General features: G+C 43.2%; 1 protein-coding gene and 1 long non-coding RNA gene across 2 annotated transcripts in view; one reads left to right on the top strand and one right to left on the bottom strand.

Moving 5' to 3' along the window:
- Positions 1–24598, bottom strand: part of LOC135268209 (complement receptor type 1-like) — a 148059-nt gene that overhangs the window by 43368 nt on the left and 80093 nt on the right. The window contains exons 23-24 of the mRNA XM_064360205.1: positions 4050–4233; positions 3331–3426 (exon numbers count right to left, since the gene is read on the bottom strand). Of these exons, the coding sequence (XP_064216275.1) occupies positions 3331–3426; positions 4050–4233 (280 nt within the window). The remainder of the gene's footprint in view (positions 1–3330; positions 3427–4049; positions 4234–24598) is intronic.
- LOC135268200 (uncharacterized) lies at positions 16871–18604 on the top strand. Its single transcript, XR_010336479.1, has 2 exons — positions 16871–17613; positions 18239–18604. It is a non-coding gene; the product is annotated as an uncharacterized LOC135268200 (long non-coding RNA).

The raw sequence follows: 24598 nt of genomic DNA, 5'->3' as shown, positions 1-24598 counted from the left end.
AATGAAGTGAAGAAGGGCTGCAATCCTATATGTGTACCCCCTTCTGCCTGTTTGTCTTAGGAACAAGGGATCCTGGAGCCTCCTCTGGCTTTTGACCTCACTAAGGTTATTTCCCAAAGTGATCTTTTTGATTTTCTAATCATGGGGGTTGGGATAGGAATGATGAAGCAGGTTCAAACTGAAGTTGGCGTCTTTTCCTCCATACTATTGTTCAGTGTTACAGTACTGAACATATTAAATATGAGTCAAAAGATAACTTTATGTTCACTGATCGAGGGGAACAGATAAAAGAATATTTTAATTTATTGAACTTGTCTCCCAAAGTAGATTACAAAATTGAACAAATAATGGTTTGAACTTTTCTCATTCAGAATGTTTATGAGGAAGTAAAGCAGAGAGATAAAACCCATGATACTTATTTTAAAGGGAGCCAGGGACTTTCATAACCATTTGAACAGATTGAAGCCTTTACATCCTACCCTATCTTTTTCTCTCTCCTTTAGAGAGAGTTGTGGGTTCATAAAGTTAAGCCATAGTTCAGGAGAAGCCATGATCATTTCATCACCAGAAACTACATATGGCATATGGATAACTATGTCTAGACTTTTAGGAGTCTTCTCCCCAGGGCTCAGAGTGGGACAGTGAAGCCTGGGATATGAGTCTCATTTCCATTTTCTGTCTTAATTTATGTGCCTTGAACCAGGTGGATGGGTTAGGAAAAAATAAAATAAAAAACAAGTCCTGTGAATTATTTAGGTTAGCACATTTTCAACCTTAAATCATGAGATTCAGAAAATATATTTAAGGATAGAGTTTATTTGAGCATAAAGCTAAGGGTAGCCACCTGGAAGACACCAATTTCAAATGAATGAGGTCAGTACTCCAAAGTGGAGAACGTAAGGTCTCACTTACATGGGCAGAGACAGAAATTTTTAGCAGGATTACATTTTCCATATGAGACCATGCATAATTACAGCACTTTGATTGGTTATAGAGTGCTACATTCCAAGGAAGATTACTTTATTACTCTCTGAAAAGGGGTAGTGATCTGAGGGGGTCTTATCTCTGGCACCATTTGGTTTTAACCATTTACAGGAAAAAAAGGCAGAAGTTACAGCTGCCTGCTGCATGACTCAGGCTGCATAGCCACAGTCCTCTCACGGCTCAGAATCATTGAAAGTTCCCTCAGCTGTAAGTTTGAATTATTTAATTTCACAATATACAATTCTTTGGTAGGAAACCCATCCCCTTGGAAATTTAGTAGGAACTTAAAAAAAACAACCCTTTTCCTTTTGAGATAATCAGGTTTGCATGCAGTTGTAAGGAAGAGTACAGAGATCCCAGGTACACTTTACTCAATTTTCCCCTATACTAACATTTTGCAAAACAATAGTACAACATCAAAATCAAGATATTGAGACAGATGTGATCCACCAATTTTGTTCAGGTTTCTGGTTTTACCTGTACTTACTTGAGTGCATGTCTGTTTATGCACATATTCCTGTGTCTTTACATTTATGCAGTTTAAAAAGAAAATAGACTTTGTGTTTTAGCACAGTTTTTGGTTCACAGCAATAATGAACAGAAGATACAGAGATTTCCTATATACTACCTGTGCCTACATGGATAGCCTCCCCTATTATATACATCCTTCACCAGGGTGGTACATGTTTTGCAACTGATGAACCTACACTGACACATCATAGTCACCCTAAGTCCATAGGTTATATTAGGGTTCACTCTTGGTATTGTACATCATAAGACTTTAGATACATTTATTATGACATGTACCTACAGTTATGGCATCATACAGAGTAGTTTCACTACCGTGAAAATCCTCTGTGCTCTGCCTATTCATCCCCTCTTCTTCCCTAACTCCTGACAACCACTGATCTTTTTACTCTTTCCATAGTTTTGCCTTTTCCAGAATGGCATATAGTTGGAATCATGTTATGTAGCATTTTCAGATTGCCGTCTTTCACTTAGTAATAGTGAAAGAAGGTTCATTATTTAAGGTTCCTCTATGTCTTTTCATGACTTGGTAGCTCATTTCTTTCTTTTCTTTTTTTTTTTTTTTAAAGATGGGGTTTCACCATGATGGCCAGGCTGGTCTTGAACTCTTGACCTCAGGTGATCCACCCACCTCAGCCTCCCAAAGTGCTAGGATTACAGGCATAAGCCACCATGCCCGGCCTCAGTAGCTCATTTCTTTTTGGTATTGAATAATATTCTATTGTATGGATGTACCCAGTTTAACCATTCTCTTGCTAAAGGACACCTTGATTGCTTCCAAGTTTTGGGAATTATGGATAAAGCTGTTATAAACATCTGTGTGCAGATTTGTGTGTGTGTGTGAACATGAGATTTCAATTCTTTGGATAAATACCAAGGAGGATAACTGCTAGATAATAAGGTAGAGTATGTTTAGTTTTATTTAAAAAAAAAAATGCCAAACCGTCTTTCAAAGTTATGGTACCATTTTGCATTCTTACCAGCAATGAATGAGAATTGTGTCCCCCTCACCCCTGAAATATATAGACGTTTTAATCCCTAGTTCCTGTTAGTGTGACCTTATTTGGAAATATGCTCTTTGCAGAGGCAATCAAGTTCAGATGAGGTCGTTAGTGTGGTCCCTTATCCAACATGACTGGTGTCCTTACTGAAAGAGAGAACTTCAGACACAGACATGCACAGACAGGAGAACAGCATGTGCAGACACAGTCCCAGAGGGGAGACGGCCATGTGAGGACAGAGACAGAAATTGGAGTTCTGCTACCACACGCCAAGGAAGGCCTGGGGCTCCTGAAGCTGAAAAAGCAAAGAGAGATCCACTTCTACAGGTTTTGGAGCGAGCATGGCTCTGCCAACACCTTGATTTTGGACTTCCAGCCTCCAGAACAGAACTTCAAAAACTTCATTTGTATTAAGCTGCCGGTTTTGGAGTACTCGGTTACAGCAGTCCTAGCAAACTACTTGTGCTATGACCATTAAGATTTCTCTCACACAGCTGCTCAATGGCCTGCTCTTTCATCCAGCCCTGGGTTAGGGCTGTTTGTGTGCTTTGACTGTAATCTTCCCCCATTTTCTTCCTTCCCACCCAACGAATGTCACACTTTTCATATATGCACTGCCTTGGTTTCCAGGAAGGATACGGATGATTTTCCCCCGATCTTGTCATACCTTTGTTCATTTCAGTTAGGAGCTAAACACCTGTGTTCAAGCCTTTGAAGAGAAGATGTTAATAGCTTAGTTGTCCTTTCTGAGATGTGACTAGAAGGCAGTATGGCTATGCTAGAACTCTTGAACCAAGAGATGTTGCTGCCAACTCACCCTTTATTACAAGAATAATTAATTTGGGATCCAAATTTAATGTCTTTGATCACATGCACCATGCCATTCACAGGTTCTGAAGGATTACGACATGATCTACCTACAGGAAGAAACAGAATTTTGGAGCCAAGTAGAGTGAACTGGAATATTTGTTTTAGTATATAAGGTCTCAACCTGCCTATAGCTTACTGAAGAATACATGCAGTTCTGATAGTTCCATAGATTTTGCCACATTGAGGAAACTCACCAGACTGCTTCAGGATCAGCTCCCTTTCAAAAAAACTTCCTGTTCAGATCTGTTTCATCCCCATATTATGCCTCCCAGAAAAATAAACTTATTATCTGTAATTCACTTCAATTGCCATAATCCAAAGATCTCAAAGCCCAAGATTGTCTCATCTTTTGGCTATTTAATCCACTTATCTTTCTTGCCCCAGTCATTCTTTACTTAATTTTAGTCATGAAAATGGGAGATGCCTAGTGGATGGGATTTTCCCTCAATCATGTCCTGCAATGACTGTTTCTCATGAAATAAACCTGTAATGAAGGCACCAGGAACTCAAAGCCATTTAACAAGGTGTGATCTACAAGAATTATTCTCATATGTATTGCACCTTGGTAAACTAATTGTCATATGTAACTCAGTTACAAAATTTGAACAAACTGAATCAGATCTTACAGATGTGTGACTAACAGAGGGGTTCCCACTCCAGAGTTACTTACGTCTGCACCTGTCCTTAGGACTTTTCCAGACTGAGTTTTTTAGGCAGATGATAGAAAATGGTCTTCCATTATAACCAGGGCGGCATTCATATTTCAAATACGTCCCAACGGGAAACTCAGACTTATCAGTTAGGTTGATAGGCCTGGCAAATGGAAGCCATTCAGGAGCATTGCATTGATCTGGGGATGAAGACCACAGCAGCATCGAAGTCAATGGAGAAAATACCATTCTTTTTTTTTTTGAGACAAAGTCTGGCTCTGTCACCCAGGCTGGAGTGTAGTGGCACGATCTCGGCTCACTGCAACCTCTGCCTCACAGGTTCAAGCAATTCTCCCCACCTCAGCTTCCTGTGTAGATAGGATTACAGGCACCTGCCACCACGTCCAGCTAATTTTCATATTTTTAGTAGAGATTAGGTTTCCCATGTAGGCCAGGCTGGTCTCGAACTCCTGACCTCAGGTGATCTGCCCAGCTCAGCCTCCCAAAGTGCTGGGATTACAGGTATAAACCACCGTGCCATGTCAAAATTCTCATTCTACTTCCTCTTTCTCTCCAATATACTTCATAGATGTGATCACAAAAGAAAAAGAATACTTCAATAATAGCCAAGGGAGCTGGGTGTAGTGGCTCATGCCTGTAATTCCAGCACTTTGGGAGGCTGAGGTGGGTGAATCACTTGAGGTCAGGAGTTTGAGTTCAGTCTGGCCAAAATGGTGAAACCCCGTTCCTACTGAAAATACAAAAAATTAGTAGAGCATGGTAACATGTGCCTGTGGTCCCAGCTACTCAGGAGGCTGAGGCAGGAGAATCACTTGAACCCAGGAGGCAGAGGTTACAGTGAGCCAAGATGGTGCCACTGCACCCCAACCTGGGCGAAAGAGCAAGACTCCATCTTAATAATAATAATAATAATAGCAAAGATATTGATTCCTTTAAAACAGTGTTCCCAACCTTTTTGGCACCTGGGACTGGTTTTGTGGAAGGCAATTTTTCAATGAATGGAGGGTGCAGGGGAATGGTTTTGAGATGAAACTGTTCCACTCAGATCATCAGGCATTAAATTCTCATAGGGAGCACGCAACCCAGATCCCTCATATGCACAGTTCACAGTAGGGTTTGCACTTCTATGAGAATCTAACGCCACCACTGATCTGACAGGAGGTGGAGCTCAGGCAGTAATGCTTGGTAGCTCACCTCATACTGGGCTGCCCAGTTCCTAACAGGCCACAGGCCACTACTGGTCCATGGCCAAGGGGTTAAGGACCCCTGGTTTAAAAGATGACTTAGAAATGGGCTCTATAAAAGAATCAGCATCCATCCATTTAAAAAGTTTCTGCTAGTTTGAAGGCAACTAAGCCATTTATATCATCTTTCACTAAAGGGGAAGCTGAAATTCACAGATTCAGATTTTAGTTAATCAGTCAGTACTTGTGCTGTGGCTTTGTCTCTCCTATCCTCATTTCTCATACTTTCTTGTAACAAGAGGCACTCGTGCATTTTACCATCCCCTTTCATGCTCAGTGGGCACTCGGATCCAGCGGGACTACACGCCTCCTCTTTGGCCCTCAGTAGTAGTCACCAGTGTTGGAAGTCTGGGCACACAGAGCAAACAAAGCTCAACAATTAAAGGTATACCATAAAGAAGCACGTATTTTCTCATAGATATTTCAAATTAAATACTAGACTCAGCTAGGCCCCTTAAGGCCTGGTAGATTTAACCTAAAAAGTAACAAAAATTACAGTTGGAGTCAAATAGTATTTAATCAAGGAGATATATCTGTTGAAAAAAATAGCATTTTGCTTTAGCTTTTGGAAATCTCTTTTTTTTTTTTGTTTTGATTCCTTCCCACACCTTCTACTAATTAATTCAAATTATGCAGGGTAGATTGAGGCCAGAGGACAATTTTATTAGATTTAAAAGAATCAACTTTTGGCTTTGTTGTGTCCGCTCTTATTTTATTTTTTATTCTTATTACTGTTTTCTTTAAATTTACTTGCTGTTCTGTTCTTTAAAAAAATGATAATTTCTTGTGATGACTACTGAGATTTTAAAAACTTATCATCTTGCCATAATTTCTAAAATAAGTGTGACTACTATTTTTATTCTAAGCGTAGATTTAGCTGCATGTTACAAGTTTTGATGTGCTGTATTTTTTTTTTAGTTTAAAATATTTGATAGTTTCTATTGTGATTTTTTCATTGACTCATGGTTTATTTAGAAGTCTTTTGCATAATTTACAAACATTTGATGAATTTCAGCTGTATATTTATTATCCATTGTTGTTCTGAAATTGAGCGAGGCTTGTTTTATGGCGCAGCATATGGTCAACTGTCGCAGCAGTAGCATGTGCACTCGTAAAATATGTGTGTACTGCAGTAGTAGTATAGTGCTGTGGGTACGTCAGTGTATTAGTCAGTTCTTGCACTGCTATAGACTGGGTAATTTATAAAGAAAAGAGATTTAATCGACTCACAGTTCTGCAGGCCATACAGGAAGCATGACTAGGGAGACCTCAGGAAACTTAGGATCATGGGAAGGTGAAGGGGAAGCCAGCGTGGTCTTCACATGGCCAAAGCAGAGGAAAAGAGTGAAGGGGCAGGTGCTACATACGTTTAAACAACCAGATCTGGTGAGAACTCTATCACCAGATGGCACAAGGTGGGTGGTGCTAAAACATTAGAAACCACCCCCTTGATCCAGGCCCCTCCGGTAAGGCCCTGCTTCAAACCCTGGGGATTATAATTCAACATAAGATTCTGGTGGGGACAGAAAGCCAAACGTATCTGTCAGTGAATCCAGTCAGTTCATATTTATTCAGAGCTTCTAGATACTTACTGATTTGGGAGGACTACTTGTTTTACCAGATACTAAGTGAGTTGTGTTAAAATATTTTATTCATTGTACATTTGTCTATTTCTTTTTATAATGTTGTCCATCTTTTACTTTATATATTTTGAGGTTATTGGGATTATAAAACTTTAAATTGCTGTATTTTATGGTAGAGAAACCTTCTTTTTCATATTAGCCTCTATCTCTGGAAATGAATCTTGCCTAAAACTTTACTTTGTTTTCTTTATTTGTGGGACAAATAAAAAACCAATAATAAGATGGGAGATTCAGTCTCCAATATATAAATTCTTACTTTAAATGTACAGTAGTCACCCCTTACCTGTGGGGACATGTTTCAAGACATCAGTGGATACCTGAAGTCTCAGGTAGTACCAAACCTCATCACTAGTTCACATCTGCCACCCACAAATTTAATGCCTTTCCCCTCTTAACTAAGCACTTAGCATGCACTGTGGTGGTAACTTTTGCAGTTTGAAGTGTGACAGCAAAACTAGCACAGATTTCTTTTTCCTTCTTCACAATTTCATTGACAGAAGATTTCTTCTTACCTTAGATCTTGGCAACTTCAACATACAATTTTTTTCTTTCTTTATTAAGTGGACAACTTTCACCTTTTCTCTTAAAGGAAGCACTTGCTACTCAACTGGACCCTAATGGTAATGAACTCCCTCACCAGGCTCAGCTAGAACTTTGAGAATCTATGTGGAAAGGTGTGGGAGGCTGAGTAATGACCTCTCAAAGATACCCATGTTCTGATCCCTGAACCTGTGAATGTTGCCTGTAAAGGTAAAAGGGCTTTGCAGATGTGGTTAAGAATCTTGAGATGGGCAGATTATCCTGGGTTATCTAGGTGGGCCTTAAATGTAATCACAAGGGTCCTTATAAAAGGGAGGCAAGAGGGTTAAAGCAGACAGAAGAAGGATATTTGAAAATGCTATGCTGTTGGCCTGGAAGGCAGAGGAAGGAGGCCATGAGCTAAAGGATGGAGGCAGCCCCTGGGAGCTGGAAAGAGAAAGAAAACCTCTGCTCCCCTGAAGCCTCCAGAAGGAACACAGCCCTATGGATCTATTTTAGGCATTGGCCTCCAGAACCGTAAGAGAATACTCAAACTGGTTGCATTCTAGAAAATGAGAGTCCTGCAATAGAAACATTCTCAGTAAAAGTGTCAACAGATCACTTCTGAAAGGAATAAAATAGTGAAGTTGATGACACAAAACATACATATTAACAAACAAACATGTGTATTAGCAAACAAACATATTAGCAAACATACGTGGACCTTCCTCTTTCCCAGCATTAAATGTTGAATAAATCATATAAGCTAGCTCTAAGAGCTCACTATATACTGGGCACTGTGCTAAATGCATTATATGTATCCCAGGTAAACCTTACTAATAACCAATAAGGAAGGTACTAAATCAGTTTATATATGTATAAACACATTTAAAATTTGAATAACTTTCTGAAGGTCACACTCCCATTTATATCTGTGAACTATGGCAAATAATTTTAGAATCACTATGTATAACAACTAAAATGACTATGCGAATGTCCCCCTTCTTTCATCACTAAAAATCATGAATGAGTGGACATCACCAGGAATTTGAAGGATTTTTTAAAAAAATCACCTAGAATTTAAAGGATTTTTGAAAAAATATAAGCAGGTAGTTACTAAACCTGAGACAATGGAAGTTGGAGATTTTGTAGTGGGAGAAGTCGACACTGGAAAATAAAATAATAATGTAGATTGGATCAAATACTTGGGAGTTATTGCTGGCATTTTCTCCAGGAATTTACAAGATTTTTGAGAAATATAAGGAAGAAGCTACTAAACCTGAATGACTTAAAGTTGGAGGTTTTGTACTAGAAGGAGACACTCCAGGAAATAAAATAACATTAGAAGATCAATCACTTGGGAGTTTCTCATTTTGTTTATATGAATTATACCATTCTTGACTTACTTAAAAATGCCTGTGTTTCAATTCACCCCCAAAAGTTGTTGTAATCCACTTTTTAGACATAAAATTATTGAAACAAGAGAAAGTATGTATCCATCCAATGTACATAACATGCTGAGAACCCTAGAAAAGCACAGAAAATCACAACGGCAGAATTTTATGTGAATTTCATGTCATACATCTGGCACAGAAATGAATACAAGACAGAGTTAAATACCAAAATTGTTCCTTTTCAGTTATTGTGTATGACTGATAGTTAATATCAAAGAAATAAAGTCTAAAACGAACAGCAGCAGCAACAAACCAAGTTGGACAAAAGACAACCTTTGTGCCTTTAACACACTTTGGAACTGGGGAATCCCAAGTACTGTTACTGTCACAGACAATTGTGCAGCAGTCTCCAAAGCATGGGGCATGGCGCGCCACCTCTGGCTCCCGCGTGGTGGGCACAAGCCACCGGCGCAGGATCTCTGTAGAAACCAGGCAGTGAGAGGTAGTGGGGCCTTTAAGAAATGATTAAGTCATTAAGAGGGATAATGCCTTTCTAGATGGTCTTCATTAATTCTTGAGGGAGTGAGTTCTCATCCTTTTGGGCTTGGATTCATTACCACAAGAGCAGGTGTTGTTTTTTTTTTTTGAGACGGCGTTTCGCTCTTGTTACCCACGCTGGAGTACAATGGCGCGATCTCGGCTCACCGCAACCTCCGCCTCCTGGGTTCAGGCAATTCTCCTGCCTCAGCCTCCTGAGTAGCTGGGATTACAGGCACGCGCCACCGTGCCCAGCTAATTTTTTGTATTTTTAGTAGAGACGGGGTTTCACCATGTTGACCAAGATGGTCTCGATCTCTTGACCTCGTGATCCACCCGCCTCGGCCTCCCAAAGTGCTGGGATTACAGGCCTGAGCCACCGCGCCGGGCCCCAGCAGGTTGTTTTAAAGTGAGAAACCAGGCAGTGGAGCGGCGCGCGCCCAGCACTCTCGGGGGTCGCAGTTCACCACGTCCCATCCTGGGCCATCTCCTCTTGGATCTGCCAGACGTGTTGGCGATGAGGACTCTGCAGCAGTGGTTGGGCTCCACCAGCAAGTGGTAAAGTTGGAGCTTCTGAAAGTCCAAGTCCGAGAATGACTGCTCCTGCCGGCTGCGGGAGTGAGGGGTCTTCAAGCTGGCTAGGAGGTGCGCCTGGCTGCTACTTCTCTCATTCTCAGTATTGATTAATTTGTGTCTTTTCTTTTCTTGGCCAGTCTGGCTATCGGTTTACACATTTTCCTGATCTCCAAGTAGCAACTCTCGGTTTCATTGATTATTTCTTTTTATCTCTTCTGAATTTCATTGATTTTGAGTCTATATTATTTTCTTATATCTGCTAGTTTGGATTTAATTTGCTCTTCTTTTTTAGATTCTCAAGGTGGAAAATTAGATTATTGATTTGAGACTTGTCTTTTTTTCTAACATAAGTATGTTATGCTATACACTCGCCTGTAAGCAATGCTTTAGCTATATCCTATGTATTTGGATATTTTGATATGTTGTGTTTGTATTCAATTCAAAACACTTTCTAATTTCCCTGCTACTTCTATGTAGAAGTGTCTTGTATGCTTTTCAATTCTTTGGGGATTGGCTTTGTTATTGATTCCTACTTTCATTCTGTTGTGATGAGATAATATATTTTGAATGATTTCAATTTTTTGAATTTGTTAAAAATTATTTTATTGTCTAGAATATGCTCTACTTTGGAAAATGTTTCATGTGTACTTGGGAAGTACATACTTTTAAATCACTGTTATTCAGTCATTTCTTTCTTTAAATGGGTAAGTCTTCTGCAGGGTCTTCATACTTTTGGTCACTCTCCAGTGCCTTAAACATTTGGTCTTTAAAAAAATTTTTTTTTAATCCAGAGTTTTATCATTTTTATTGGTGAGAGGGTTGTCTGTTACAGTCTACCATTACCATGGCCAGAACTCTTAGATTTCTTATAATACAAGATCAAACTTTCCCCAGATTTTTCTAAATTTGTTTCAAAAGTAATTTCTCCATTAAGAAGTCTTCTTCAGTACCATAGCACTCTACTCAGATTGTTCTTCCATAGTTTGAAACACTGACTTCTGACAGCTTGTCACTTCAGGCTGTCTTCTCTTAGAAGGCACGTTCCTGGGGTTCAAGGACCATGTTCTTCTTTTTCTACTGCACTCTACCCACTCTGCAGGTGCTCAAAAAATGCTGACACTGTCAAATTCTATCTCCAGTTAGGTACTCAAGAAATTGCTGCTACTGTGCCTGGGGAAATGAAAACAACCCAAGTTTGGATTCATGTTGTCCTAAGTCAAACAAAAGGCTCAAGCTGCCCTAAAAGGACAGGTACCTCTTTAATACAGATGAGAGGTGGAGAGTGCTTCAGGCAGCAATTAAGTGGCTGGAGGAACACATCCCAGACAAATTTCAGAAGCCCCAGGAGTACCTTAGAGTGAATTGCTCAGGATGGATCCCCATTGGGACCCCAATGAGTGAGAGGGCATGGAAAGGCTAATCCAATATAGGGAAGCTCTCATGGAAGGACTAAACAAGGAAGCCCAGAAGGTACCAAGCTTAACAAGGTGTCAGAAGTTATGCAAGAAAAGGATGAGAGCCCTGGCCATTTCTTTGAGAGACTGTGCAAGGCTTTCCAAATGTACACCCCATTTGACCAGAGAGCCCTGAAAATCAGCAAATGGTTAACATGGTCCTAGTTAGCCAAAGTGCTGAGAGCACCAAAAGAAAGCTTCAGAAGCAGGCTAGGTTTGCAGCTATGAGTACTTCTCAGTTGTTGGAGATAACACCCCAGGTTTTTGTAAACCAGGAAGTGGTGAGCTGCAGAGAGGCCCGCAGAGAGAATGAGCGACAAGCCAGACGAAATGCTGAGCCACAGCCATGGGGAGGCCCCCTCTCAGAGGGCAGGGAAAGGGGGGCCCGAGTAAAAAGACTCAGTCTGGCCAGCTGCCCTTGCAGAAAAACCAGTGTGCCTATTGCAAGGAGATAGGACACTAGAAGGTTAAGTGCCCTCAGTTAAAGAAAAAGCAGGAATGTCCGGTCAAGAGGCCTCAGGAAAGGAAGACGCACCTGTGTTCAACTTGGCAGAAGGGTTGCTGGACTGATGGGGACTGGGCTCTTCTGCCCCCAAGGAGCCCATGGTCAGGATGACAGTAGGGGCCAGAGACATTGAGTTCCTTGTCGATTCTGGGGCTGAGCATTTGGTGGTAACTCAGCCAAGAGCCCCTTTGTCCAGCAAGACAATAGATATAATTGGAGCAACTGGAGTTTCAGAGAAACAGGCCTTCTGCTTACCACAAACCTGCTCTGTAGGGTGCCATGAAATTATGCATCAGTTCTTGTACATGCCAGACTGCCCACTGCCTCTGTTGGGAGGGGACCTGTTAAGCAAACTAAGAGCCACCATCACTTTTACAAACCAGGGTTCCTTACAGTTAAAATTGCCTCAAACAGTGGTCATAATGGCTCTCGCAGTCCCACGGGAAGAAGAATGGAGGCTTTTCTTAACTGAACCTGGCCAGGGGATAAAACCTTCCCTGGCCAAGCAATGGCCACAGGTCTGGGCAGAAGACAACCCTCTGGGACTAGCTGTGAACCAGGCCCCGGTGGTTATCAAAGTGAAGCCAGAGGCACAGCCAGTTAGACAAGACAGACGGCACCCAGTTCCGAGGGAGGCCCTCGAGGGAATCCAAGTCCATCTCAGATGATTGAAAGTATTTGGAATCATAGTTTCTTGCCAGTCTCCTTGGAATACACCTCTCCTGCCCATCCCCAAACCAGGCACCAAGGACTATCGGCTGGTGCAGATTTGCGTCTGGTCAACCAGGTGATGGTGACTTTACACCCCATGGTTCCTAACCTCTATAGGTTGCTAGGACTGCTACCAGCTGAGGCTAGCTTGTTCACTTGCTTGAACTTAAAAGATGCTTTCTTCAGTATCTGGCTAGCCCCTGAGAGCCAGAAACTGTTTGCCTTCTAGTGGGAAGATCCAGAGTCAGGTGTAACCATGCAGTACACCTGGACTTGACTTCCCCAGGGGTTTAAGAACTCCCCAACCATTTTCGGGGAAGCACTGGCCCAGAACCTTCAAAGTTTTTCTGCCAAGGACCTAGGCTGTGTTCTGCTTCAGTACGTGGATGAACTTTTGCTGGGACACTCAGCAGCAGTCGGGTGTATCCGGGGAACTGACTCATTGTTCAGAAACCTGGAGTGTTGTGGATACATGGTCTCCAAGAAAAAGGCCCAGATCTGCCAACAACAGGTACGTTTTCTGGGATTTACTATCCAGCAAGGACAGCACAGCCTGGGATCAGAGAGAAAACAAGTTATCAGCAGCTTGCTGATACTGAAGACCTGGACACAGGTTTGAGAATTCTTGGGGACCATGGGATTTTGCAAACTGTCCTAACTTTGCATTCCTAGCCAAACCTCTGTATGAGGCCACAGAGCCATTCAAGTGGAACCCAGAGCAACGACAGGCCTTCTCCCTCTGATGTCCGCCTCGGTCCTTGGGCTCCCAGACTTAACAAAGCCTTTCACTCTGTATGTGTCTGCATGAGAAAAGATGGCAGTGGGGGTCCTCACCCAGGCCATAGGCCCATGGCCTCCACCAGTGGCGTACCTGTCCAAACAACTGGACGAGGTTTCTAAAGGATGGCCCCTGTGCCTACAGGTGCTAGTGGCTACTGCTCTGCTGGCACAGGATGCAGACAAGCTAACCTTAAACAAAACTTAAATAAAAGCCCCTCATGCTGTGGTCACCTTGATGAACACAAAGGGCCACCATTGGCTTACAAATGGTAGGCTAACCAGGTACCAGGGCTTGTTGTGCAAAAACCCACGCATAACCATAGAAGTTTGTAATACCCTAAACCTGGCCACCCTACTCCCTGTGTCTGGGGACCCGGTGACACAAGATTGTATAGAGGTGCTGGACTCAGTCTACACTAGTCAGCCAGACCTGTGGGACCAACTGTGGGCACAGGCAGACTGGGAACTGTATATGGATGGGAGCAGTTTTGTCAGCCCCCAAGGAGAACGGTGTGCTGGATATACGGTGGTAACTCTAGACACAACTACAGAGGCCAAGCCACTGCCTCAGGGCACCTCTGCACAATGAACAGAGTTAATCGCCCTAATGTGTGCCCTAGAACTGAGTGAAGGAAAAATTGTTAACATCTTTACTGAGTCTTGGTATGCATTCCTCACTCTCTAAGTGTATGGGGCGTTGTACAAGGAAAAGGGTGTGTTTAACTCTGGGGGTAAAGAAATAAAGTATCAACAGGAAATTTTGCAGCTATTGGAGGTAGCATGGAAGCCCCAGAAGGTGGTGGTCATACACTGCCGGGGACACCAGCGAAATGCCACCATAGTAGCACAAGGAAATGCTCGTACAGATGCAGAGGCCCGAAAAGCAGCATCCATTCCCTACTGGGCTCAGTCACAGCTCCCCTACTGCCCCAGGCTCCTCCTGTCCTGGTGCCAGTCTACTCTGAGGAGGAAAAAAGCTTCTTCCAAACGGAAGGCGGAAAAGAAATGGAGGGAGGATGGATATGCCTATCAGATGGACGGGCTGCAGGACCACATCTGCTGGGACCTGCAGTGGTAGTGGCTGGCCACGAAACCTCCCATCTTGGTCAAGAGTCCCTTGAAAAACTGTTAGGTTGATATTTTTACATCTCTCATTTGTCTGCACTAGCCAAAACAGTAACCAAGTGGTGTGTGACGGATAGGCAGCATAATGCCAGACAAGGACCAATGGTCCTACCAGGAATTCAGGCTTATGGAAGTGTTCTCGTTAAAGACTCGCATGTAGACTTCACCAAGATGCCCAAGTGTGGAGGTAATCAGTATCTGCTGGTTCTGGTATGTACCTACTCTGGATGGGTAGAAGCCTACCTGACGCAGACTAAAAAAGCCCATGAAGTAACTGGTGTGCTTTTAAGAGACATCATTCCTAGATTTGGACTGCCCCTACGAGTCAGCTCAGATAACGGGCCCGCCTTTGTAGCTGACCTGGTACAGAACACAGCAAAAATACTGGGAATCAGCTGGAAGTTACATGCTGCCTACCGGTCTCAGAGTTCAAGCAAAGTGGAGCAAATGAATCGGACTATTAAGAATAGCTTAGGGAAAGTGTGTCAGGAAACACGATTAAATGTCTAGGTCCTCCCTATGGTTTTGTTTAAGACTAGATGCACTCCTTCTAAGAAAATTGGATATTCCCCTTATGAAATCCTACACCATAGGCCTCTCCCCATCCTTCAAGGACTCCCAGGAGCCCCCCAGGAACTCGGAGAGACTGAACTCCACTGGCAATTATGGGCCTTGGGGAAAGTAGCAGAAAAAGTGTCATCATCGGTTAATGAAAATGTCCTGTCAGCTTATTCTCCCCAGTTCACCCTTTCTCACCAGGTGACTGAGTTTGGATTGAGGACTGGAACGTGGATCCCCTATGGCCAAGGTGGAAGGACCCCAGACTGTCATCTTAACCACTCCAACCTCCGTGAAGGTTGAGGGAATTCCTGCGTGGATCCATCACAGCTGTGTGAAACCTGCAGCACCTGAAAGCTGGGAAGTGAAGCCAGATCTCCATGACACGTGCAAAATCACCTTAAGGAGAGCTGAGACAACAAGTCCTGCTCCAGTCACACCCCGGGAGCTGACTGGTCTACGCATAGCCGAAGCATGAGGATTTCCAGCACGGGACAGGTACTTCCTTCTTTTGAACTGTGGACTTCTGTCCTTACTACCTTAATTAATGTAAATCTCCAATCCAAAGATTGCTCCCAGTGTATACACAAGGTTGCTAAGGTGGGACAAAAGATTACAAAGGTCCTCTTGTTTACAGCCATTATGAATGTACTGAAATTCTAAAAGGAACTTGTTTATATAAGGCTACTCAGTACAAGGTGTGCAGCCCAGGGAATGGGCAACTTGATGTTTGTTATAACCCATCTGAGCCTTCAGTGTCCACAGTATTCGAAATAAGGTTAAGGACCAGCCCCTTTCTAAGTGATACAAGTAAAGTAATTACTAAGACTGAGGAAAAGGGAATTCCTAAGCAGATTACCTTAAAATTTAATGCCTGTGCAGCCATTAATAGCAACAAGCTGGGGTTAGGGTGTGGCTCTCTTAGTTGGGAAAGAAGCTATATGGCAGAACATAAGTATATCTGTCATGAGCTAGGAGTATGCAGACGTTGTGATTACTGATGATGTGTTATTTGGGCCACTTGGAAAAAAGATAAAAACAACCCAGTCCGCCTCCAAAAAGGAAAAAGTAACTCCTCCTGCACCTCTGGCCATTAACATCCTTTAGAACTAATAATCGCCAACCCCCTAGACACCTGTTGGAGGAAACGGGAATATGTGTCCATGGGAATTGACGGGAAAGGGCTGGATCCTCAAGTTATCATTTTAATCTAGGGAGAAATCCAGAGGCAATCTCCCCAACTGATGTTTCAGACTTTTTATGATGTACTAAATGAGGTAGTTCCAGAACTTTCTAAGAGAGAAAAGAACTTGTTTTTCCAGTTGGCTGAAAACGTGGCCAAAACTTTAAAAGGACACTCTCGTTATGTATGTGGAGAGACCTCTATGGGAGACCAGTGGCTGTGGGAGGCACACGAGCTTGTGCCGGTAGTCCCAGTTGCTGATGTAACTTCTGGACAAAAAACTCAGAGTAACAACTTCTGTGTCTTAAAGACTTCCATTATTGGGCAATACTGCCTAGCCAGAACAGGAAAAGGCATGACAGTCCTGGTGGGAAAACTAGACTGTTTAGGACAAAAACTGTACAGTGGAACCAGTGGAACAACTGCTTGGTGGAGTTTAAACTGAACTGAAGTTAACCCCTTTCAAAAGTTTCCCAGTCTGCAGGCTGATTGGACTCACCCAGAACTTCACAGGGACTGGGTGGCACCTCCTGGCTTATACTGGATGTGTAGGCATAGAGCTACACCAAACTGCCAGAACAGTGGACAGGTAATTGTATTATTGGTACTATTAAGCCCTCCTTCTTTTTACTACCCAGCAAGACTGGAGAGATTCTGGGGCTTCCTGTCTACACCTCACGAGATAAATGAAGCCTGGTTATAGGCAATTGGAAAGATGATGAGTAGCCCCCCGAAAGAATAACCCAGTACTCTGGGCCTGCCACCTGGGCAGAAGATGGCTCGTGGGGTTATCGTACTCCAATTTACATGCTTAACCGAATCATTTGATTACAAGCTGTTCTGGAAATGCTAACCAACAAAACTAGCCAGGCTCTAACCATCCTGGCCTGGCAGGAAACCCGGATGAGAAATGCCATCTACCAGAATAGACTGGCTTTAGACTATCTGCTGGCAGGTGAAGGAGGGGTGTGTGGAAAGTTCAGCCTAACCAACTGCTGCCTACAGATAGATGACCAGGGTCAGGTAGTTAAAAAAATTGTAAGGGACATGATAAAACTAGCACATGTACCCATGCACGTTTGGCATGGGTTTGGCCCTGGGTCTGTGTTTGGACAGTGGTTTCTGGCTATAGGAGGACTCAAAACCATTGCTATAGGTGTGCTGCTGGTAACAGGAGCACGCTTATAGCTCCCTTGTTTAATACTCTTGTTTCTTCAGATGGTAAAATGCTTTACTGCCACCTTGGTCCAGGAGAAAACCTCAGCACAAGTTTATTAGGTGAATCACTACTGACCAGTCTCACAAGAAGACTCTGACAGTGAGAATGAAGGTGAGAACTCCCACTAAGAAAGTAAAATAGTGAGAGTCTCAAAGCGGGGAAATGAGATGAAATGTGGGGGTGGGCCATTTATTTACTGCCTGCTGTTTGCTGGTAAAAGAAGTAAAATAGCAAAAAGCTGAAGTCAGTAGTCAGGCGAGATGCCGACCTCACTGGCCTGGCCACGGCGGGGCCCAAGGGCTGAGAGAGTAACTCCCCTCTCTGTAACTGGTACCTATGTTTTCTATCAGCCTTGAAAATGTTGCAAAAGAATGTCTTTCCTGCTGCCCAAGGATCTTCCCTGAGTCTTGTACCCCGTGTTTGCATAAACCAGACCCCCATCAGGAATGTCCCTGACACTGAGTCATTTACTACCGTTGTTTAACTTTTGTAGCTCTTCCCCTTTCCCGCTTCCCGCACACACTAAATGTAAATTAGCAAATCAGTGAAAGCCATAGACTGTAAGGTCAGATGTCCAGCCAAGGGGTAATGACACAGTTTTACCTCTGCTCACCCTTGGGTTGTATGTCTTTACAAAGGGAAAGAAACTGTTTTTTGGGGAGCTTGGCTTTTTTGGACACAAGTCAACGGATGCTCCATAGCTAGCTGAATAAATTCTCTTCCTTCCTCACTCCAGTGTCTGAGGGGTTCTGTCTAAGGCTCGTCCTGAAACACTATGGCAATTCATCTTCCTGAAATCATCTGTGGGCTTGTAAAATAAGAAGATGGAGACATCAAGCAAAAGCCTAAAGGTCTAAAGGGCCAAAAGAATGCAGAAGCCTCTTCTCTAGGGGAAGGACCAAAGAAGACAGATCTATTTCGATCTCTGAGGAGCACGTTTTTTCATATTCTCTGGATCTTTGTCCTACCTCAGATTGAGAGACTGGTCGAGAAAATTCTGATCAAGTGAAATATTTCATTTCATGTCATATTCTAAATTCTAAAATTCTCTATATATTGTCCAATATTTTATTTATATATCATGTCTTGCAATGCACCTATAGGCAATACGTTGAAAATATGGAAACGTGTCAGATGTTTTCCTTAAAAACCTATTGCCTATACCCAGGAGGCTGAGGTTGCAGTGAGCCAAGATGGCGCTACTGCACTCCAGCCTGGGTGACAGAGTGAGACTTTATTTCAGAAAAAAAAAATTATTCTCTTGCTCAGAACACTGGATTTTCTTCCTATGGAGATTTGCAAATTAAACATGCCTACCTCCATAAAATAGTATCTTGACTTATTTTTCTAGATATTTTATAATTAATATTAAGCTATACTTTTTAAATAATATTAAGCTATACTTTATCAGTAGATGGCATTATATCATAAGATAGGTACAGTCAGAAAATTCTCCAAAGTTCCAGATGAGTTTCAGTAAAGTGAATTAATTATCTATACTGGATCCACTGACTGCTCAATTTCTGTACATTCACACCTGCTTGCAAAAAATTAACTCTAATGTACATGCATACCCACAGCCCTGCCCAGATTGGCATTACCAGAAATTCATGGTATCTGACTACAACTGAAACTGCAATAAAACCTGACCATCTTGCTCCTTCTCCCACTATCCAATCTATTTAAAACCTTTTTTGCTTTCACAAAACATAGACTCTGACATGTACATATTTCAATTTCATTTCTCACTTCCCACTCATTTCTAGGTCTACAAAAATCACTTCAACTACTTTCCGAGTCATTACATGGCCTCCTCCTTGCTAAATGCCTCCTAAAAGTCTCTTCCTCAATAGTTTTAGCTACCCTCTTGATAACATGAGAACCATTGATCCCTCTGTCCTCATTCGCTTCTGCTGCAAAGTTCTCTCTCCTTGGCTTTTAGGAGAGCATACCACTCTGGTTTGCAGCTTGTCCTCTGGCTCATATCAAGTTAATATCCCTGATGAGTCTGTTTGAGGACTTCCTGTGATTCCATTCTGCAGATCCCCCTGGGTGAATGTATACACTCCTGTGACTTCATTACCACTGCCTCCCAGCTGGGTATCTCTCCATCCCAGATCTCTAGCTGGGTTGCCAAAACTACATATTCAATTGCCTCCCCACACAGCTCTACTTGGGTGTCACACTATCTCAAACAACACAGAGAGGCCCAAGCGCCACTTCTGATTCTTTACACACACACACCCAACAAACAAATTATGTTTCCACAACTGAAATGCCTGTTTAGTCTGTGTAGTTCTATACTTTTCATTCAAGCCATTGTCATTTTTTATCTGGATTGCCATGACATAACTGAATAGGTCTCCATACCTATCTTGTCACCTTTCATTCAATTCATTTTTTCACATTGATACCAGAGCAACATTTATGTGACACAGTAATCAAGGCTTTTCCAAGACAGATACCTTTCAATAGCTCTCCAGTGACCTCAGGATAATGTCTAAGGCTTCCTAACATAGCTTAGAGACTTTTCCAGCTCATCACAATCAGAACCCAAGAATACATTCCAGTTAGGTGACAGACCTAGGAGGCAGGCCAATCTACCAGGATCCCAGGGCCACACTGCTGAACCACTACCAAACTGCTTCCCATTACTGCCACTCACGTGGAGCTCCCCCATACTGACACCGACAAACTCTGTCTGCAATTATGTCCTCAAGAAATCGTCTGCTACTGTGCCTGGGGAAATTAAAACAACCCAAGTTTGGATTCATGTTGTGTCAAGTCAAACAAAAGATTCAAGCTGCCCTAAAAGGACAGGTACTAATGGCCAAGTCTGAATTTATGATGGTGATTGTTTATTCCGGAAGAGCCTGTTGCTTTTCAGAATTACTCACCCTGTGATTTAGTCCTCTCCCTTCTTTCTTGCCTCCTTTGCCCTACTCTGCCACACTGAGTAGCTTGGCAGTCCACTGGTGTCACATCTTGGTCCTTTGCTCACACTGCTTCCTCTGCTCTGAATACCCTTCCTTCCTGGCCAGTAGCTACGACTCCTGCCCAACTCTTATCTTCCTTAATCCAACCATCAGCTCCTTCAGGAAGAATTTTCTGCCTTCCCCTGTGAAGCAGTGATCAGTCACCTTCCCCTGGAATCTCCTCTGCATGGACCTCTCAGGTAACAATCACCTTTTTTGTGTTTAATAGTTAACATGGCCGACTCCTTTCATCCACGTGACCACAACACCCAGCACAATATGTGCCTCATAGTAGCTATTCGAAAAATTTGGTACTCAAAGTCCACTGCTGTCAAACACAAAACAGTGTGAAGAATATATTGTAACAAATTTCATATTGAAAATAATCATTCTATGGCACAATGGAGAAAGATTCTAGCCTAGTATGCATTTTTAAAAGTATTGATTCCATTCAATGAAATACAAAACAAATTTAGTGGGATGGGCTTCAGCTTTAGTTTATGAGCTGTAGGGGAAAACCAGATTAACATAACTTCCTTTCCTTTGTTAGGATACTAATTTCTCATTAGGTTTGGTTACCAGCGTTTTTTAGGTTGCTTCACATCTCTCAAACATGACTCAAACTAATGAAAAGAAGGAAAATGATGTCAAAAAGCCATTAGGTAATGGAATCAGATAGTATCTATATTGGTTGGGAACAGGAAGATGACTCGATGACACACCCACCCCCCCAAAAAGCAGCCACTTAAAAATAAAAACCAATCCGATCTCAGGAAACACGGAGACTGTTCACAGAAGGCACAAACCTCATGGCGCGCCCTTGCCACCCTCTCTAACCCCAGGCACTGAGAACCTGCTCTCACCCAACATGCCCCCCCAGCCCCAGAGTCCAAGGTCACTCCATTCAAAGCAAACAGTGAGCTGTCTTGCCCACCGTGAACTCTGAAGGGCAGGCCACTTGCACACAGCACGCTCCCAACAACACCAGGCCAGGCCCCTGGTCGCCCAGCACAGCTCATGCCAGCCCAGCCCATGGGGCACAGAGGACGGACGCACTGCAGCACTTTTCGCGGATACCGCCGAAGCGCTAAGGAACACCCCGCTCACCAAGGCACCAACCGCCCCGCCCAGGGAACACAGGTTAAACTCTCACCACCGGCACAGCACGGGCCCTAGCAACACTCCCACGCACCCGTGCACTCCAAAGCAAGCCCTTACCAGGGGCACCCAGTCCGCGCTCCCCTTGCGGACTAGGCTCAATCCCCAAAACACGGTGCATGCTTTGGTTGGGGGCGCAGCCAGACCCTGCGCACCTGTGCGCACAGGCCGGCCGCGCACATCACCCCAGCAAACAAGCTTCACCTCGGGCTCTAAATGGTCCCCGCATCCCCCGCAACACACCCCAGGGATGTGCGCACTGCGCCCCTGGCCTCGAGAACGCCAGCCTCTCCCTCTACCCCAAGCAGGCAGGACCTACGGTCAGCCCCGCCCCGCGCCTCCTGCCCAGCTGATCCAGCAGAGTTCTAGCTTCACCGCTGACGCGCGAACCCGCCCCGGGATCCTACCAGAGCAGGAGGACAGCAGCAACGCCAGGGCCGCCAGCAGCAACCCAGGAAAACGCCGGGAAGGAAGGGGACGCTCGCGGCGGCCGGAAGGCTCCATCGCGGCGTGGGAAACGCCGTAATTTATCCGGAGGTGAGCAAAAAACCGGGAGCCTGCCGAGCAGGGAAGTCCCTTCTGAGTCTGGTTATGGGACACAACACTCCCCAAACTAAAAAAGTGTCCAGGGCCACTTGACAGGTGGGCGTGGCCTGGGCTATCCCGGGGCGGAATTGAGTCCCGGCACAGGGGTGGTGGAGCCAATCGGAGGACGACTGGGCGGGGCCTCGGTGCGCAGGGGCAGCCCGTTGGCTTTCAAGGAGATAGGGCGTGTCCAGAGCCCAGGCAGGGCATCACTGTGGGCCAGCAGCCCTCACTGTTAGTTTCATCCTGGGGCACTGCAGGCTGTCCGGACTGCCTGGGCCCTTACACGGTATTTGCCATTAGACATTATTGGAAACAATATTTGAGTTTTTCTTACTTGAATGCCTGCCACTGAATCGTCTCTGGCCCTCTTGTTTTCAGAGGGCCTCTTGTTTTCAGTCTCAGAGGTTTGGCTCCTGCACTCCCAGCCCCTAAGGTAATTTGCTCTTTGCTCTCCTCCCTGGAGAGTAGCCCCGTTGGAATCTAAATTATTAAGCGACATCAGGCCCTTAGCATATTGGGACTCTATGGGGCCCTTGCCCTTGAGCGACTGAATGTTTTATTGAAGACGAAATATACATGCATGAACAATATAAGGACAAGGGTGTCCTAAGTGCCAAATTCCTGGAAGCAATAAATGCAGGAGGATTGGGATGGGTAGAAATTGTTAGGTCAAGTGGATAAGGGGGAGAACTTTCTTTTTTTGTGAAACGGTCTCAGGAACAATGCTGGAAAATTAAGAATGAGCAGGATTGATCTGTAGAGTTGTGAGTAAACCAGTGTGACTGGTGAAAGGGGAAAAAAGGGACGTGACTGGCATTAAAAGATTAAACAGAAAGAGTTGACATTTCTTCCTCTCAGATTGGCAAAGAATTAAAAAGTCAGCCAATGTGAGTGAACATGTTGCAGGGGGACCAGCACTCTGGTTTTAACATAACTTTTCAGTAAATTAAAAGTCTTAAAGTGGACATGACTTCTGTTAGGCTGTCAGTTCCCAGAGAAATAAATCATCAGAGCTGTGATCAAAGATTTATAATTTTGGAAAAAATGTAAACCCTAAGTGTCTAGCAAAGTAATAAGGAATTTCTGGTAGTTACTTTTGTGTGATGGAATTCTATGCAGTGACTGTTGCAAAAGAATGCCAAATACGAGAAACTCTGATATAATTGTCAGTGGAAAAAGCAGAGTCCAAATTGGCATGTGCCTTTTGGCATTCCTTTTATTAATACAGAAATAACATATATATATATATATATATATATATATATATATATATATATATGTATGTGTGTGTATATATATATGTGTGTGTGTGTGTGTAAACAAACTAGACCAGGTGGGGTGACTCACACCTGTAATCCCAGCACTTTGGGAGGCCAAGGCAGGTGGATCAGGTGATAAGGAGTTTGACACCAGCCTGACCAACATGGTGAAACTCTGTCTCTACTGAAAACACAAAAATTAGCTGGGCATGGTGGTGGGCACCTGTGATCCCAGCTACTCGAGAGTCTGAGGCAGAAATCTCTTAAACGCAAGAGGCGGAGATTGCAGTGAGCCGAGATGGCGCCACTGCACACTCCAACCTTGGCAACAGAGTGAGATGCTGTCTCAAAAAAAAAAAAAAAAAAAAAAAAAAGAAAGAAAGAAAAAGGATCTAGTTAGAAATACAGCAAAACTAACAATGGTTGAAAAGATTATAGATATTTCACTTTCCTTGTGCTTTTCAGTTTTCTGTTTTCTATGTTCACCCTATGTTACTAAATGTAACATAAAGAAAAATTTATGTTTTTCTTTTATAAAAAGAGTAAGATAAAGAAAAATTTATTTTTAAAAATCAAACCTGTATCAAGGGCTGTTTTGTTCATAGAATTATGAGAGCGGAACTTGTATTACCCAGAGTTAACACATGCGAGGACAGTGAGGAACTGGATGCTCAGGGTATACACCTAAAAATGGGTCTTATAGAATTACAGAGTTTAAATGTATTTAACACGGTTCTATCACCGAGACATACTGAAGACTTTCTGGGTTCACCAAACCGTGGAATTTCATCTTCCTGTGAGACCAACAAAAATTTTAATTTTTTTGGCTGAGAATACAAGACATTAATTGTGCTGGTATGTCAAATAAACATCTTAGTATCTTGGATTATAAACTTCAGACACTCCATGACTGCAATTAAAGGAGGTGTAATTTAGGAGATAGTAAATAGGAACTCAATGGGGGAAATTATTATTTCTGTTAATGTATGCTATGAAAGAGTGACATGATAGACATGTTCTGTGGCTCAATGACAGCACTCATTTCTGAAAGCAGATAGTCTATTTATTGTTCTCCATAGCAATAGATATTAAAAGTTTTCCATCTATTTTTAGGCA

The sequence above is a fragment of the Aotus nancymaae genome, unplaced genomic scaffold, assembly GCF_030222135.1.
Source record: "Aotus nancymaae isolate 86718 unplaced genomic scaffold, 86718_ANA_hifiasm-v0.15.2.pri h1tg000039l, whole genome shotgun sequence".
NCBI classification, from domain to species: Eukaryota; Metazoa; Chordata; class Mammalia; order Primates; family Aotidae; genus Aotus; species Aotus nancymaae.
Note: the sequence above shows the minus strand (reverse complement) of the source record. Positions and strands in the feature narration are given on the sequence as shown.